At 34.0% G+C, this 19,546-nt stretch overlaps 1 protein-coding gene across 1 annotated transcript in view; it reads left to right on the top strand.

Moving 5' to 3' along the window:
- LOC123815697 (transmembrane protease serine 11F) overlaps nt 1-19,546 on the top strand; it is a 71,024-nt gene that overhangs the window by 31,210 nt on the left and 20,268 nt on the right. The window contains exons 3-4 of the mRNA XM_045834176.1: nt 9,495-9,649; nt 14,039-14,157. Of these exons, the coding sequence (XP_045690132.1) occupies nt 9,495-9,649; nt 14,039-14,157 (274 nt within the window). The remainder of the gene's footprint in view (nt 1-9,494; nt 9,650-14,038; nt 14,158-19,546) is intronic.

Here is a 19,546-nt window from a genome sequence, read left to right as displayed (position 1 = left end):
TTTACTTGGCAGTTATGGTAACCATACAGTCTCCTTAAGGCAGAAGAGTTTGAAGAGCTCAGTATATATCATGTGTCTCTGTGTGCTTTAGTAATTTACGTGTTATAGTTTATTTTTTGTTTAAAATTTTTTTAAAATTACAGTTTACTTTTAATGTTATTTTGTATTGGTTTCAGGTATACAGTATAGTAGTTAGATACTACTTTACAAAGTGTTCCCTCTTATATTTCCAGTACCCACCTGGCACCATACATGATATGGTGGGTGGACCAAACACAGTCATGATATTATTGACTATGTTTTCTATGCTGTACTTACATCCGTAACTATTTTGTACCTACTAATTTGTGCTTCTCAGTCCCCTGGATTTTCTCACCCAGTTCCCCAAACCCATCCCCTCTGGCAACCATCAGTCTTGCTCTCTCTATATAAGTATCTGTCTCCATTTTATTTGTTCTTTTACATTGTTCTTTACATTCCACATGTAAGTAAAATCATATAGTATTTATGTTTCTCTGACTTAATTTCACTTAACATTATACCCTCTAGGTCCATTAATGCTGTCACAAATAGTAAGATTTTGTTCTTTTTTATGGCTGAGAATATTCCACTGTTTACGTATACCACTCTTCTTTATACAGTTGTCTATTAATGGGTAGTTGAGTTGTTTCCATAGCTTGTCTATTGTAAATAATGCCACAGTAAACAAAGGGGTGCACATATTCTTTCAAATTTGTGTTTTGGGTTTCTTCAGCTATATATGCAGAACTGGAATTGCTGGGTGAAAAGGCAGTTCCATTTTTAATTTTGGAGGGAAAGCCCATACTGATTTCCCTAGTGGATCCACCAATCTGCATTTTCACAAATGGTGCATGAAGTTTCCCTTTTCTTCACATCCTGACCAGCTCTTGCTGTTTGCTGATTATTGATGACAGCCATTCTTACAGGTGTGAGGTAATATTTTTTTGTGGTTTCAATTTGCCTCTCTCTGATGATTAATGATGTTGAGTATCTTATCATATGTCTATTGACCTTCTGCATGTTCTCTTTGGAGAAGTATCTGTTCAGGTCCTTTGCCCATTTTTTTAATTGGATTGTTCAGTGGACTTTCTGTTTGTTTGGTGTTAAGTTTTATAAGTTCTTTATCAATTTTGGATATTAACCATTTATCAGATGTATCATTGGAAAATATGTTCTTCCATTCTGTGGGTTGTCTTTTTATTTTGTTGATGGTTTCCTTTACTGTGCAAAAACTTTTTAGTTTGATGTAGTTCCATTTGTTTGTTTTTGTTTTTTCATTGTTGTTGTTTCCCTTACCTAAGGTGATTCATCAAAAATACTGCTAAGGGAAATGTCTGAGAATTTACTACCTCTGTTTTCTTTTAGCATTTTTATAATTTTGAGTCTTACATTTAAGCCTCTAATCCATTTTGAGTTTATTCTTGTGTATGGTGTTAGAAGGTGCTCTGGTCTCATTTTTTGCAGGTGTCTGTCCAATTTTCCCAACACCATTTATTGAATAAACTGTCTTTACCACAGTGTGTGCTCTTGTCTCCTTTGTCAAATATTAATTGACCATATAAGCATGAGTTTATTTTGGGCCTTTCTATTCTGTTTGATTTGTATGACTGTTTTTATGCCAGTACCATGCTGTTTTAATTACTATAACCTTGTAGTATAGTCTGATATCAGGCAGCATGATTCCCCCAACCTTGCTCTTTCTTCTCAAGATTGATGTTTGCTATTCAGGGCTTTTGTGGTTTTATATTAATTTTTGGAAATATTTGTTCTAGTTCTGTGGAATGTACCATTGGTATCTTGATAGGAATTGTATTGAAACTATAGATTGCTTTGGGTAGTAGGGACATTTTAATGATGCTAATTCTTCCTATCCATGAACATGGTAGATGTTCCCATTTATTTGTATCTTCCTCAATTTTTTTTTCAATGTCTTAGAATTTTCTGAGTACAGGTCTTTTACATCCTTGGTTAAATTTATTCCTAGGTATCTTTTTTATGCAATTGTAAAAGACTGGTACATTTTTGAATGACATGGAAAAACTGTAGAAATGTTACTAATATTTGTAAGAATTAAATTAAATTACCAAATATTGTTGATTGTATAGCTGCTTTCAAAGGTGAAGCTGATCTTGCTGATATTATAGCCTGGGAAGAGGCTGGTTCTGTATGCTTAAAGATGGCAATCATGATTTTGAAGGTCAGCTATAAAGGGAGATAGATCACGTGCTAGATGTAAACTCATTGGTCTAAACATATTTTTTAAGGCATTTTTGGAAAACATGAAATTCTTGCCACTAGTATCCTGAAAATCCTAAATATGCTTTTTACTATTATATTGTACTATGTAAATAGGATTTGATAGGCTTAATATTTCCTCCCTTCTCCCTATGTAAAGAGCTATTACACATTTTATTAAAGGAACAGGATGCTATGTAATTCTGCCCACACTATGCAACTTTGCTCTTCTCCATTGCCTGCCAAACCAGTCATGTGTAGCTGATAAGGAAGCTAATTTTAATGACTAACTGATATTTAAAATTCCTCCAGTTTCCCACCATTTGGTGAGTTCTTTTTTCTTCTGTAGTCACCTACCATCATTTTTGCAATATGCCCTCATATGTCTTTTGGACAAAACCAAGGACATTTCTTGCCAGAGGCCTTTATGATCCTAGTCTTTGAAACTCCTATCACGTCATAAGCAAATTTTGCCTCAGCATGGAAATACCAGTGCCATTCCTACTTAGATAGCTGTGTCATTTTAAATGTTGCAACAACACACTCAGTTCTTCTCTCTTATGACCTGTTCTTTGTCAATGTTTCTGATTCATGTGTTCAAGAATTGTCAAAGTCTTCCCACAGAAAGAGATCTCCTCAAAAAAGAAATGCATTGCACTCCCATCAGCTGAACTAAACTAGACTGTGTAAACTATTAATGTGGTTTCCCACATTCTCTTAAATTCTTACTACTTCTCATGTTCTATTTAAAATGTGTGAATTGCTTTATTTAGTAAATTTTATAGCATTTTTTATTGTGTGGTGCTGAAAAATGCTATTAATCAGTAAATTTTCTTTGACTTCCAGATAAATTCATGGTCACAGTTTTGAAATGGTAGGGAGACGTTGTTGTGATTGTGAGTAACAAGTGTTAGGCACAGAATACACTTAATGAGTGTCGCATGCTGGGAAACACCCTTTGTCCTTCAAGTGCTGCCTCAGCTGTCACATTGTCTGTACCTATTTGTTGTTGATGTCTTTCCTGTACCCATTTCTGTCCCTTTCCCAAACAACTTTATTACTCAGTCCTCCATGTTTTCAGATGACAGGACTTGGTAAATCTATTATTTTCACTATGACACTATATTAATTTTATTATTTTATGTCCACAAAGTTTGTCATTTTGTTTTTTAAAAAGTTTTGTATTCTTAGTGTAAGAATATACTTGGAACACAATGAAAGGTTGTTAAATAGAATTGAATTAAGTATAACAAAAGGACACGGAACAATCCTGCTGACCAGATCACACATCATGCGGCTCTGGGTATGTTCCAAGTTCAGTACTAGTTCAGGTTTGTCTAGAAATGACACATTTACATAAACCAACCAATTATCATATTATTAAAATATAGTTTTGGGACACTTTACCATGAACTCAATAGTCATATAATAAAATTGTAAAAGAGAAAAATTACTGGAAAAACTTCTCATCTGTTTGGAGTTCAGAAAAAGTAGATGATACCCAAGTTTATGAGGCTTAGACCAAGCTTTGCCTCTGCCACAACAAAGAAAATACTTTAGTTTTAATGATATTTATTATTAAATGGCTCTATTATATATATACACAAAAATATATGTGCATAAATAATACATATATATATGAATGGGTTTATTTTATGGATTCTCACATGAGGGAATAACAATATATATATAAATAATAATATAAAGATATACCTACATTGAGGCCTGAGGGGCTGGGATATATTTATTTGGTATTTATAATATTTATATTTGTGTACTATATAAATAAATTTTAATTTAACTCTTTAAAAGGGTACAAGCAGATCAAATTTGAGAATTCTGTAATAAGACTCATTTGGGCATGAATAGACTATCTTCATTTTCATGACTTATTTGTAATTTATTATTCTTTAATAGTTAAAAACACTGATTTTTCAATGTATTTTTATACTTCATTGGATTTTTAAATAGCTTTGTCCCATGGATTCCCACATTAACATGAATAATCTAAAACACATACCCAGGTTGAAGTTTGACAGACTGGGACATGACTTACTCAGATAACAGTCTCTGTTGTGCCTAACAGAAAAGACACTTGTGCCATTTAATGCACAGATATGTGGTGAAGGTAGCTTACTTCCACACACTTCTATTTAAACTACACTAGTTAGAGCCCTAATGAATGTTTCATAAAAACTTCTATTCTAAAAACTTTATGGAAAAAGTCCATAAAAACAAGGTGAAACAACAACTCTATGCCAATTGCTCAAATAAACTTTTTAAAAGTTCAAGATTGAACTAGCTGTAGCTTCTGTCTAAGCAACTGTCATATGCTCAATGTTCAGCCATCTCTGATGTACTAATATACTAATCACAGCTCATTACAAAAGATGATATAGTTCCTGGGAGGAGCCAGGCTTTCTCACTTATTTATTTAGGCATGACCACAGTGCTCATTATCACAGATACTGCCTCTAAAAGAGGACATAACTCTCAGGCATAATTGATAGTCCACACAGGTGGCACTTTCAGAAGGCAACATTACAGGTTCTGTTTGCTCTCTTGAACAGAATTTGTGGCTGTCTAGGGATAAAGGTACAAGACCGAGCCTTTCATACGTACCTCTTTTCTGTCCGGGATAATGTAGTTAGTCTGCTACATGTAGCTGAGTTAAGTTGTAAGAATGAAATAGCAGTTTAGACCCAGGAAAAATGTACCATAAACAGGAGCTACCTCTTTAAGAATATAGAAAATATTCTTTTTCTACTAAAGAAACAAATGCTTCTCTTAATGACAAAATCTTAAGCCATGAAATGTTCAGTGGTTTATAGCTGCCTCTCCATAACATTTTTCCAGTGGCCAGCTCATCCAACAGGCCTAGTTATTTTTCAATGCAAGCACTTCACACACTTTCCATATACCAGACACAAGTGTGCAGCCATTCTACACATGGCATATCTCTTTTTATTCTTCATGTCTTGGCAAAAATGTGACTTTCACAGAGAGGCCTTTCTTACTCACTCTTTCCAAGTATTTTCCTCACCTAACCCAATCCATACCTTTTTAGTTTTGATCATAGACATTTTATTCATCTTCACCCTCACTCTCATCACTCATAAGGGTGTTTGTGTTTACTAGTTTTACCTGCCTCCCATTTCATATAGTGAGCACTCCAGCAAGAAGGACCATGCATTTGCATTTGGTTCATTGTGTGTCCAGTAAGTATTAGCACCTAAAACATGGTGCGTGTTTATGGAATAATTTCTTCTTGAGTATTTAATAGTAGCACTTATGTTTTAGAATTCAGCTTTTGTATACAAATTTTTTTTCTAGATCTAGGATCTAGACTGCATTTCTTTATTATTCATTCATTTATTCAAAGAACAACAAAATTCATGTAAGGAATTATGTTAGATATTAGGGTTCAAAAGTAATACAATAATTTGTTATTTTTCTCCATAGTATGTTTTCTGACAATTCCTATTCCTATAGTTCTTCAGAAATTATGAGTTATCTCTACATGATATTTTAAAAAATCCTCACAACCACCTTGAGAAGTGAGGGATAGTATAGTACTAATTTAACACACAAAGTGTTCTTAGAATTAGAGACATTAAGATAACAGAGTCAGTATGTGACTAAACAAGGTTTGAACCCTTGGATTTCTGATGCTGAATTTTATGCTTTTATTTTAATTGTACTGAGTGGTTAGTATGTAGAATCAGTCTAACTGGTCTGAGCATTTTTGCACTGAAAACTAATATATTTATATTCTCAGTGTTTCTGCATTTAGAGATCAGTTTATTAATTGATTTTGCAAATCAGAAACTATGATTTTCATAAAGAAAAGTAAGTATATGAGTGACCTTGAAAGTAATTGTGTTGAACTATAGATAACTGCAGAAAATATGAAATATACTTTATTACCAATTGCCAGGTCATCTGAAAAATTGTATATATATATTTAAATTAAATTTGACATTCACTGTTATTTTCCATTAGTTTCAGTGTACAGCATAGTCATTAGACATTTATATAATTTACAAAGTGATACCTCTGATAATGTTAGTACTCACCTGGCACCATACATAGTTATTACAATATTATCGACTATATTCCCTATGCTGTACTTTACATCCCTGAAACTATTTTGTAACTACCAATTTGCTCTGAAGAATTATATTTAAAGACCTAAAACAGAATAAAATGAAGCAAAACAAAGCAGTTAGCTCTGTGAAGGAAATAAACAGAATTACCCCCTGATTCTTTACTTGTATTATGTACTTGTACTGTTTTGGATCTTAAAGTCACAAAAGGTTTCTATTCTTCATTTTACACATTAGAAGACTAAGTCTAGAATTTAACTAACTTACTGATAGTAGGAAAACCAGAATTAAACCCCATTGATCTGTGTTCACTTCCATCCTAAAAATGCAGTCAATAAGTTTGAACATATACCAATATTTTGCATTTAACTTTAAAAAGTTTGCTTTAATGGTGGAGTAAGTTTGAGTTGCCCTTTCCTTCTCCATTTATCTTTTCCATTTTTATTTTTATTTTACTTTATCAAGAAGAGAATAAAGCAAGACAAAGCAAACAACCTTTCTTTCAAAAACTAAACACAAAGGAATAAATTTATGTTTAATATTCTCCTTTAAACAGATGCAATACAAGGTACTATTAAAAAGTTTCATATTCAGAATAAATGAATAAATAATTGTCATGTGCAAATATAAGCACATGTAGAACTATATAAAGGGGATTTAAATATCATCAAAATAAAAAGTATTTTTCAAAATTTGAACCAGTTACACATTTAAAACATATATTTCTAACTTACTGTAGCAAAGTCCTGAAAGTTTATTGCAAACTTAAGAGTGCTTTGAATTTTTGTTTATTGAGGGTCAACACCAGTTCCTTTGCAATTAGCTGATATCAGCATACTGGTCCTGCCAGTTTCTACTTCCAAACACTGAAATAAATATTTGGTAAAACACATTTCAACTTCCACATGAAACAAAAGTCAGCATTCCAAGATATCAAACTGAAAATAGCCCATAGGCAAACAAAAGTCACTTTAAAATTCTCTATGACCATGATAAAATCTCTTTTACTATGATGTGGTGTTATCATGATGTAACACATAGTCATCACCCCTGTAAATATGACAGAATTTTATTTTTGCTTCTTGAAGAGCTCAGTGTATAGCAATCAAATTAACAAAACTTGGGCAAAGTGTGGGGGGGGAGATTTTGAAATGGTAACATCACTTAGGTGAGAAGGTAGACATTGTACTTGGGGACATTAGAAACTTGTTTGGGGTTGTGTGGCACTAGCTTTAACAGTTACTTTTATTAGAGTCACGCAAACAGGTGTCAGTGACACAACTAAAATAAAATGAGCCCAGGACAAAGGGCATAAATGAATACTTTCCACGTGGCTCAGACTCAAGCGTAAGAACAATACATCACTCATTACTAACAACATTGATGCCACGTTGGAAACGCTTTCTATTCATTTCATCTTCCGCATTTTGCTTAGAGGCACAATCATTTACCTGAACATTGAAACAAGGGAAACATTATTCTTCTTCTTGTCTCACAGCTAAGCAACCAGTCAACAACACTCAAGGACTAAGTCCATCTCCTCCTCTGCCCTCCACTGCCTCCGCCACAGTTCAAACCTTCACGGTCATTCTCTGGGACCTTCAAAACGACCGCTAAACCATCTTCCTGTCTGCACTTTGGCTCTAATTTCCATTCTCCTTCATTCCTCTGTGATTATTCTATTTTCTCAGTCTGATTAAAACCTTTATTTGCCCTCATCTCCTGCAGAATCCATTCCTACCTCTTGGGGTTATGAGATTGCTGGTGATCTGTCCAGCCCACCAGCTTTACCATATCCTCCTTCTAGTACTGCAGTGCTGTGAATAACTTTCAGCTGTGGACATACTTTGGGAGATCATAAATTCTTTGAGGGCAAAAGCATATTTTATGTATGTATTTTTATTTCCAGTGCTAGTTATTAGTAATGAATGCTGTTTTACATCACTAGTTTTTAATGTTGGTTTTATTTAGTTTTTATTTGCCCCCCCCCCATACTATTTTTCCTTTTCATTTTCTATACTTGGAGAACTTTTATCACTCAAAGTTTTAATCATGTTGCCTTCTTGATAAAATCTTCCAACACTTGCAGCCCTCCAAAAAATTAACTGTTTTCTCATACAGTTTTATTTTGGCACAGTTCACACTACACATTAAATACTTGTTTTCACATCTGTATCTCTATTTATAGTGTGGGTATCCTAGGGGCAAAGAATAAATCTGAAAATTGTTATACCTCTAGGACAATAGAACAGTTTCTGAAATATTACTATAATGTGGTAGGTACTATTCCAAGGACTTTTTATTATCTCATTTAATGAATAAATTTAAATAGATATTTGTTAAATAAAATTAAAAACAAAAATGCTGCCAAATATCTTACTTGTAAGATGTTATATACTGAATCCCATGAGGGGGTTCAGAAAATAAAGTAAATAATGCCAACTTTCAAGTTGGAGAAAGATAATTTATAAATGGCTTAAGAAATTTGCGGGTGGGCAGGTAGTGCCTAAGTTGGACAGGTAAGAGTCAAGTGGAAATAAAATGTCTTCCTGAGGACTGGAGTCTTCTTCTCAAGGGCAGTTGAAGTTTTGTGACTTATGGGGAGGTGCTAATAAAATGTGAAGAACCAGGATCAGGTCTTCAAAAGTAACATTGTGACTTTTAAAACGAGCCACTAAGAAATTGTAAAAAGTATTAAATTCAAGAAATGTTCATATTAAGATCTTTTATCTTTAATCAAATAAAACTGATGAAATTATTATATAACTTTATTGCTAAACTCCCACATTAAAATATGAAGATATTGTTTATTAATTAGCTTTACTTTAATTGCGTCTTTGTATTTCATCCCCTGCATTTCAAATTGCCAATACATCAGACAGAATAAAGTGGGAAGATATTCCCATTTGAATGTCAATATCAGTACATATTTAACTAAAACTTATACTGCAATTAGCATGTTGGGAGAGAGTAAGTAAATTAAAATTTTGTGTTCTTTTCAATATCAAAGTAAACTTTTGTGATTTAGCAGTATAAACTATTTTCATAGAGTGATAAAGCAAGTGAAGATAGAGTCATAATGAATATTATTTTGCCTTAGTGTTTACTGTTTGTTTCCTTCTATTATCACAGACCAGTTGAATTTTCAGAAGCTAATTACCCTCAAGTTGAGTACCAGAGAAGACAACAACAATATTGGGACCCTATCCGGCTAGCTATTTTCACATTGGTAATAGTAGCAATCATAGGAATTACAATTGGCATTGTTGCTCATTTTGTTGTTGAGGGTAAGTATCCAGGTCACATTTCTATTGCCTAAGAGCTCCATTACTTAATATCTTGAAACTGTTGTATAAAAAGTGCCATTTGCATGATATTAACATTTTAATTACTAACCTTTTACTGATGTTAAATTATAGTTTGCTCCGGTATCAAACTCTTTGTTACATATTTCTATCCAGTGAAGCTTGCAATGTGGATAGACACAGCTAAAGGAAATACATATTTAAAAAGAGAAAGAATGAACGATTATCTTCACATTAAAGATAAACCACATCATGTTCTGAGTTTAACATACTTTTCTCAAAATCATACTTTGAGTTGCCCCAAGAAATGCTGATGATATGAGAAAAGTTACCTAAAAATATTTTAAAGGGTTAAAGACCAAACATTATTTTTGAAGGAAAAAGATTGTTTCATGACAGGGGGAAAGAAGAAAAACTTTAGGAATAATTTTACATTATGTGTAAAAATAGATTGTTAATACCACAGTTAAACAAAATGGCAATCGACCAAGATTTATTTGCTATTTATAATCACATGTAACTGAGATTTTGTTTAAAATTTTACAGAATCATATGACTTACAATTTAACCTTTGGATTGTTGTTTACCTTTGGAATTTCCATTTTGATTCACCTTTTGAATTTAATCAAAAGAAAAGAAAATATTTTAAAATACAATCCCATTTGAACATAAAAAAAGTATAACAATGTTATAAATATTTTCTGAGCTTTGTTTCTACTCAATACTGTTGCAGGAGACAGCCAATTTTTTGTAGGCAGCTTTAGACAATCTTCTTTCAATACTACCTACTAATATTCCATTGTCTTAAACATGCCATAATTGACTTATCTATTCAAATATTCATGGGCGTGGGTGGTTCCAGGTTTTAGATATTAAACAATACTGCTATGAACCTTCTTATATATATATATCATATGCCTGTGTTACAGTTTGTCTGGGGACCATATGCAGGTGTAGAATTGCTGGGTTGCTGGGCATGTGATTTTTTAACTTTATGAATACTACCAAACTTTTTCTACCAGAGCTGTATAGGCGCTCCTGTTGCTTCTTATATACACATGACATTTGCTGTTGGCATACCTTTATATATTTGCTAACTTGGTGTACATTGTAGTGTTATCATTGTAATTTTAATTTGTATTTTTCTGACTACCAGTGGACACCTATCCATATATTAATTGACCATTTAGATCTACCTTTTTTGTGAATCTTTTCTCCATTTTTTCTCCATTTTTTTATTGTTATCTGTCTTTCCCTATTGATTTGGGTAGTTCTTTTTTCTTCTGGATGTATATTTATTGTCATTGTATGTGTTACAAATATGTTATGCCAATGAGAAATATAATGGGAGGTATCGCTCTCTTTCTCTCTCTATATATATCTATATATATATAATGACTATACCTTCATAATTATATAAGGATCTTTAATATTAATGAATGAAATCACTACCACCATTCACATGAAATATGAAAATAACTAGAAAATTTCAGAAACTGAGTTTCCCGGTTATCTGGTATTTATTTTTTAGTTACTTAGAATTATATAGTAAGTTACATTTTTCAACAAATATTTTTATGATCCAGATTAATTTTTTCAGGATTATTTAGGATTTTTTAGTACATCTTTTGATATGGTATAAATACAAATCTGTTTTATTTTGAAGAACATAGTCTTTAGTATTGTATTTTCACAAAATCCAGCAACTCAACTTTCTAAGGCTTTTTTAAAGCTTACTGTTTGAAAATGCAAGTGAAGCCTGAACTAGGACAGCATCATGTGTCCTCTCATTCTTCAGGACCTGCTCCACTCCCAGGACTGCATCCTGTGTGTTCCGCCATGAGATTCAGGGTCAAGTCTAAATGTTTTGATTTCAAAACCAATATATACCAGTTGTGAGATCTTAAAATGTTACCTTTTTACTTCACCAAACTTCAGTCAATTAAAACAATATTTTTTTAAAGAAAGGCAAAAATAACAATATAAGTTACTTCTAGATGTTAAGGCTACAGATTATTTTTATTCTCATATATACTCATCTATTAATTCCAAAGTTTCTGATATAGCATTTATCATTTGAAAAATGTTTTAAAATGAATAATTAATAATCTAATTAAAAATTAGAATGCTGAGCATAGTCTGATATAAAATGTACTTAATAAATGTTGAATATTGAAACATTTATTTATTTAATTTTTTGCTTATGAGAAGCTAAGGTATTGGTCCCTTTACTTGTATCACCTGAAATAGTACCTCATTTTGAAATGCAAAAAAATCAGCATGTTAAATGCAGATAAATGCATGCTGTTTGCTGTAGTTTTAATATAAATCCTAAAGGTAATATGGTAAAGAATATGCTCAAGATGCCAGCAGGATCTAGGTCAAGAAAAACCTCTGTAGATCATTGCAAAGGATTGGGACTCCTTATCATAGGAAATGGAGAAAAACCAAAGTTCTTTAGTTGGAGAAGCAATTTGTTCAATATTTTTAAATGGAGAAAGATCATTCTTCCACTATGTGGGAAATAGATTTAAGGAAAACAGAACCTGAAGCCAGGTAATAATTAGAAAGCTATTACCTTTTCTAGACAATAAAAGATGAGGAAATGACCTAGAACACTGCTGGCAGTAGCATTTGTGAATAGAGAATGGATTTTAACAATTTGGGCGACAACTTGTCAGACCTTGGTGTTTTATTAGGAAGAGATCAAAGATCACCCCCAAATTTCTTGTCTGGGTGATGAAGTGGATTGTAATGGTAGCATTTAAGATAGATTATCTAAATAGGGGGACTTCTTTTTTTATAGAAAAGTTATTTGGTGTGGATAGACGGTATCCAGGTGACTGATCCTGAATTAAGATTGTAGTTTTTCTGGATGGGATAAATGATTTGAGGATTATCAATAGGTTGCATTCATAGAACTTAGAAACTGCAAGACTGATTTAATATTGAAAATGAAGATGAAGCCAAGCTTTGGGTGACTGTGTGGATGATGGCAGTGTTCATGAAGACAGAAAATATGAAAAGTAGAGTAGGTGTGAGTAGAGGAAGAGGTAAATAATTATTTCCCTTTGGAAATACATACGATGCCTATCAGATGTCCAATGAATAATCTTCGAAGTCATTTGTTACAGAATTGAAACTCATGGTGGAAATCTGGTCTAGAGATAAAAATATTGGAGTCATCAATTGTTAAATAGGAAGGTCATTGAACTGAGGTGGTTCTAATACCTTGGTAGCCTATGTAAGCAGACCAAAACCTAAACCAGAGTCCATCCACTCTTATCTGAGAAAATGAAACTTAAAAACAACCAATCACAAACAGGCTTTCTCACATAAGTCAACCACTTAATTAAGGTGTAGCCAAACAAATAATATCCTTGCTTTTCTTCTGTATCTTCTCTATAAAAATTTCCCTTAGTTACTGTCAATGGAGTGCTCCTAACTACTTTTGATTTGTCACTGTCCCATTGGAATTTGCATAAGAAAGTTGAAAATTTAAATATGACTTGGTTTATCTTTTAATATCAACAGATAGTTGATAATTGAGGCTCTCACAGTTAGGATCACTCAGAAGGACGTATTTAATGTGACCAGTCAAGGATAGAATATTGGGTGGCTCAAGATAAAAGTAGGAATAAAGAGTTCCTCAAGGTAAATGAAAAGGAATGGATAAGGAGGAGGGAAAAATACTAGAAGATGGCTTCATAATGCTAAAGATGGAGTTTCAGGGAACATGGCTAAGGCTGCAAAGAAACTAAGAAAGAAAAAAAGAAAGAAAAAAAATCTGGCCATTTGATATTACAAATGTAGCCCTTGACAATGGCAGTTTCAATGGTGCATCGGTAGAAAATTCAGAGAACTGAAAAGTGGACAGGCAAAAAGAAAGTGAAAACAATAAATATAGGCTTCTATTTAAGTAAACTTATCAGTAATATAGAAAAAAATGATAGCCTGTTTGATGTATCTTCAAAATACAGCTTAGCTGTGATACACCTATATTATAATTCTTTGAGGACATTGATAATTTTTTGAACATATAATTCTTTGAGAACATGATAATTTTATGTGACTTTCCACAATTGCTTTTAATATTTACTTTTCATTGTACATTGCATATCCAATTATATGGAAAAAATGGTATGCAAAAACACTATAAATGAGGTATTATGAAAGTATACTCTAAGGCCTGAATTTTCTATTTTAGCTGAGTACACTGATGAAATTACAAAGTATTTGAAAAAATGTTCACAATCAATTTTGTACTAAGAAGAAATAAGCTGCATTATAATAAGCCTATTTCCTGGGTTTAGGGGACAAGGAACTGATTGTACTTAAGCATGGATTTTTTTGTTTATTTTTACCTTCCAGATGATAAGTCATTTTATTACCTTGCCTCTTTTCAAGTTACAAACATAAAATACAGAGAAAATTATGGAATAAAAAACTCAAAAGAGTTTACACAAAGGAGTCATCAGATTGAGAGAATGGTAAGCCCAATAGAAATTTTTAAAAGTTTATACATGTGTTTTTCTGCCTCACTTTGAATGTGGTTGTCATAGGTACTTAATTTCCCATGCCTCAATCTCTTTTTCTGTGAACTGAAGATAAGGTGGTACACCTAGGTTGTACCTAGGTTGTACAATTATGAGGATGAAATAACTTGAGCAGAAGCATAGCAGAGTATTCTCTAGCTCCAAATTCTCTATCCTTATATAGTTTAAATCCCAAAAAGTGCAGTCTGTGATGAAGACTCTTGGTTAAGCTATTTATTAAGCAAAGGCTTTCAGAAACTTCTTTTAAGAAAGTGAGGGCAACAGCAAAGGACAGAGTAAGAAGTTAGACCAAGATGTACTTTCAGAAGTGCAGGCTCAGACTCATTTCTGAGGGAGTCTGAAACCTAAATTATTGATACATCAGATGGTTGGTTCTACACAAAGGTAAGAGGGTTGGGCTATTTGTGTTATAACAACAAAGGCTGCCCAGAGAAGGTGGAGAAAAAGCTACGAGACATCACAGAAACAGATGCTCAGGTCAGACAAGGTCAGGCCTCAGGAGAAATATAAGTGTGAGCTATTTTCAATCAAGACTTATAGAAGCTGGGGGATGGCTGGGAAACAAATATCTGCTAGTATTCCTCTTTCATCACAATTCATCATCACTTAAGTAAATTTGGTTTCTTAAGAAATTTCTTAAAAAGAAAAGCTTTATTTGCTTATATGTGATTATAAAGAGTACAAGTCCCATTTACCTAGGCCTCCTGATTGCCAAAGGCATGATCCTTTCTTTGCTTCTCTTTCTTTTGTTGCTCCATGAATGACCTCATCCTTCCCCATGTTGAATGGGACACATTTGGAAGAAAATAACAGAAACCCAATTAATGAATCAAAAAAGAAAGAATGGAAGAGAGTGGGAGGTGAGGAGGGAGATGGAAAGAGGAAAGAAGAAAGGAAAGGAAAGGGAGGGAGGGAGGGAGGGAAGGAGGAAGAAAGGAAACAGGAAGGAAGGAAGGATGAATAAGACTGTTGGAAAAATCTAGAGATTCATCTGGCTTCAGGTATGGAGGAATTCAGAGACTCGAACAATGTCCACAGGCTTTTAATTAAAAGAAATTGTTATGCACGTGGCAGGGAAGATAGTTAGTAGCTACATGTTCTCAAGTTATTTACTGAGGCAGAAAAAGGCAATTTTCTGTGATAGTCCTTTGGAGGAAAGTATGGAAAACCAATCTACTAGGTCAAATTTGGAATACTTGCCCATCCTTATAATCACTTTAACTAAGAGAATAAAACTGTTCTACCCATGTGAGAAATGAGAGGAGGGAGTAAATTTAGCTATATATGGAAGTACAGGATGACTTCTCTATAGGAAGGGAGGGGTCCTCTCAGCAGAAAAAAGTGGGGAAGTACTGACATATACAGTAGCTCTATTTCAAAAATTTTAATCACTAACCCAGATTTCTCTGAACTCCAGACTTGTGAGGTTCATTGTCTATGTGAAATTTCCACTTGAATCTCCCACGGGCACCTCAAAGTTATCATATCTAAATCCAATTCTTGAAAGTGTTTCCCCATCCCACTCTTATTCACCTTTTTTCCCACTCAACAAGTGACATCACTATTTGTCTAGTTGCTAGAATACCTACATTTCCCTTATGCTCATGTCTGACCCATTCACAAGTCATGTTTCTACTTCTAATTCACTGTCTCCATCCTATATCTAACTAATATTTTTCTTTCTATAGACAACTCACAGTAATAACTGCTTCCATTTCAGGCACCCTCTAATATCTTGTCTACATAGCAACTGGAATTAGCTTGTAAAAACACATTACAGTATTATTTTGTTTAAAATTTCGTAAGTGGTTTCTGAATGTACTTAGAATAAAATTCAAGCTCTTCTATGAGTCTTTCTGTTTTGTTTGTTCATTTATTTTGTTCTTTAGATTCCACATGTAAGTGAAATCATGTGGTACATGTCTTTCTCTGTCTGACTTGTTTCACTGAACATAACACTCTCTAGGTACATCCATGTTGTCACAGATGGCAAGATATCATTCTTTCTTATGGCCAGCTAGATACTAGACTTATGGGGGGGGTCACTTTGTAAATTATGTAAATGTCTAGCCATTATCCTAGACATCTGAAACTAATATGAAATAATATTGAATGTCAACTATAATTGACAAATTAAAAAAAAAAGATTTCCTGGAGGACCAAAAAAAAACCAAAAAACCCAAAACAAAAAAGTCTCCAAGCTCCTCATGAAGGTCTCCAATGATCTAGATGTTTGGTCTCTAACAATTCCTAACTTTCATACTCTTCTCCTGCTCTACCTGTATTGACATTCTTTTGGATCCTCTGCACATTCTGTTTCTTCTACCTGGAAGATTGTCCCACAGCACTGCTCTCCTGGTAGCTTACTCCTTTTTATCCTTCAGATATCACTTAAATGTCTCTTCCACCGAGAACCCTTCCCTGTTATAGACTCCCCCGCCATTACTCTGTATCACTTCACTGTACTAGTTGCCTATTTACTTATTACTGTCTATCTGTTTACCTCTGTAGTCGGTGAGTCCAGGGACCACAACTTTTTGTTCCCTGCTCTTTATCCAGTGTTTTCACAGTACCTGTAATATAGGAGGCTCCCAATCAATTGTTGAATAACAAATAGAAAAGTGAAAAAGGGAAGGAGATTGGAATTAGTGAAAGAGTCACGAAAGGATGCAAAAGCCAGAATTTTTTTCTTCATACTGTTGTTTCCTTACACTGTTGTTTAAGATTAACCATAGTCAAAGAATTCATCATTAAATTAAAATGTTATTGTACACCTACTTTGTGCAAGGCTGTGGAGAATGCCAGTCTGTATAATATACAGTTCCTTCCTTACTGGAGTCTACAATGTGGTTTACATATGGAAGTTTGTGCATGGAAAATAATATAAACTAAAAGTGTAGATAATATGAGAACTAAAAACATGATATAACAGTATGAGAGCTACTACAGTGCAGAAAATAATTGTCAAATATGTGATCCAAATGATCAGTATTTTAAGAGATCAGAGGAAAGAAAAATCCCTTTGAGCTAGCAGGAAGCTTTCTTGGAGAGAAAAGGGAGACAGGATCTGTTTTCTTAGTATATTTGCCCTCTGCTGGTACATATTTCCCTGGCAGTACCAGGAAACCTGCAGAATTTGCCTGACTTGTTTTCATAGATGGATCTGGAAAGGGATCCCTTAGTTGGCATCCAGTAACTACTGATCTTCCATGAGGACAGTCCGCATGTAGTTCCCAGCCAGAGGGGAAAGTGCGAGTCCAGTCTTGCCAGAGACAGTAACTGGGTGTCCTCTTAGAGCCACACTTTGTTCCAAACATGTTGTATCATTTTTTAACGCTGGAGTTCAAGTCAAGGACTACAATTGGCATCTGATCTTAAGGAGAGCTCTTCTGTTTTACCACAAACTTACACACTCTTGTTTTAAATAGAATAATCTCCAATAAAATACTCTGTTCTTTATGGTTTGAATCAAAAACAGGGAAGGATACAATTAATTTTTGTAATTTGGACTAAATGTAATACTAGTGAGTTTTTATTAGAAAAATATAAACATGAGTTAAACATCTCCAGAAACTGCTTACGATAACTAGGCATCTAGAGAGCAACAGTTCCCTTTGCCTGGCTAAACTGAGAAGCAGCAAAGAGTGACCTCCCAAGAGGCTATCTTTTATGAGACTCAGAGTCAGGAAGTAAAAGATGTATTGAGTCCTTCTTTCAGAGTTTCCCACCCTGGGACTGCTCTACCCCACCTACCCAAACATCTGTTGTCACATAAGTAACACAGGATTGTCAGTGTCACTTACTGGACTTAAGAACACAAAATCTAGGGCCAGATTCCCTGGGTTCTTGTGCCAGAACCACTACTTTCTTTTGTTCTTGTTCTTCACGCTTTATAACTTTACAACAACTTTACAAGGTAATTATCGTATAACTCCCCTTTTACAAGTGAAGACGCGTAGGCAGAGACACTAAATGATGTTTCTACGGTCGCCTCCTAAGTAAGAGACAACCTCACAAATTGACAATGTACTTAACCAGTATGCTTTCACAACCTCAGACTTGGTTATGCTTTCCTAGTGCCCTGCATACATGTGCATTTTTGTTTGAATATTTTTCATTATTTTTTTAACTTTTCAGTTACAGTTGACATTCAATATTATATTAGTTTAAGGTATACCACATAGTGCAGAGCCACCCCTTTCCATGCTACTCTGGAAAAGTTGACTTAAGTATCTTGAGCCTCAGTTTAGTCATCTATACAATAGGGCTGCTGAAGATAAATAAAATACTTTCCTCATTTGGTCGTGTGAGGCTTAAACAAAGGAATCAGTCCCATACCTACCTTGTAGTGTGGGGTCAACACATGTAAGCTGTTCTTTATGGTCATACCAGTACTGTACTCTATCAGAATCCACCCATTTTTAAATAGAGGTTGACACCTCTGGGGACCATCATCTTGTTAATATCACATTTTAGTTTGAAGAGATTCTTGGTAATTTTTTATAGTCTTATGTAACAAAATCTTGATCTTTTCACAAAGTGCTATTATGTACACAGTTAAAATTTTCAGAGGGCCTTTATATAAAATGTGGGAGACCTTAAAATCATATTTTCTCCCTGTTCCTTGAGAAATGGAAATACAGTGAGCTCAGAGACGCTTAGTGAAACCATAAGTGATCTAACTCAGAACCGACTCAAACCCCTGGAATGGCCATCCATGCACAGGTCACCTTGGGGTCTCTTGGCTCCCACCTTACTTTAGATTCCCATGGATTTCTACTTAACCTTTGGTGACATGATTTGCTGATGAAACAGAAACAATGTGTTATTATCTTCTTCCTTTGAGAGTTGATTCTTCATTCATTTGCTCATGTATTTATTCATGGGTTTATTCATTAAACATGCATTCAGTGTTTACTGTGGGCCAAGCAATGTGCCAAATGCTGGAGATAGAAAAATGAAGTAGACACATTCCCAGTGGTAACATAGCTCACCATCAAGAGTGGGAAAAATACAATTGCAAACTGGCCTGAGAGTCACTATAAGAGAATCATGTGCAAGATGCTGTGGTAGCCCAAATAAAGGAGTGTTTAACTTTGTTTGAGGAGGGCAAGTCAATGATAATTTAGCTGTCACTGGAGTTTCTAAAGAATAGCAGAATTGTCACTGAAGAAACTAGCCTGAGATAAAAAGTGTATTGTGGGAAGAAGGAAATGTATGTATAAAGTCATAGATGTGTGAACCAGTTTAGTAGGTTTAGAAAAGAACAGGTCATTCAGTAGATAAGATAATAGGCCTGGAATGTAGGGGTGGGGCAAGGGCC

The sequence above is a fragment of the Phyllostomus hastatus genome, unplaced genomic scaffold (genome assembly GCF_019186645.2).
Source record: "Phyllostomus hastatus isolate PE091 unplaced genomic scaffold, TTU_PhHast_1.1 phas_contig_196, whole genome shotgun sequence".
NCBI lineage: Eukaryota > Metazoa > Chordata > Mammalia > Chiroptera > Phyllostomidae > Phyllostomus > Phyllostomus hastatus.
The sequence above is the reverse complement of the archived record's forward strand: the minus strand, read 5'-3'. Positions and strand labels throughout refer to the sequence as shown.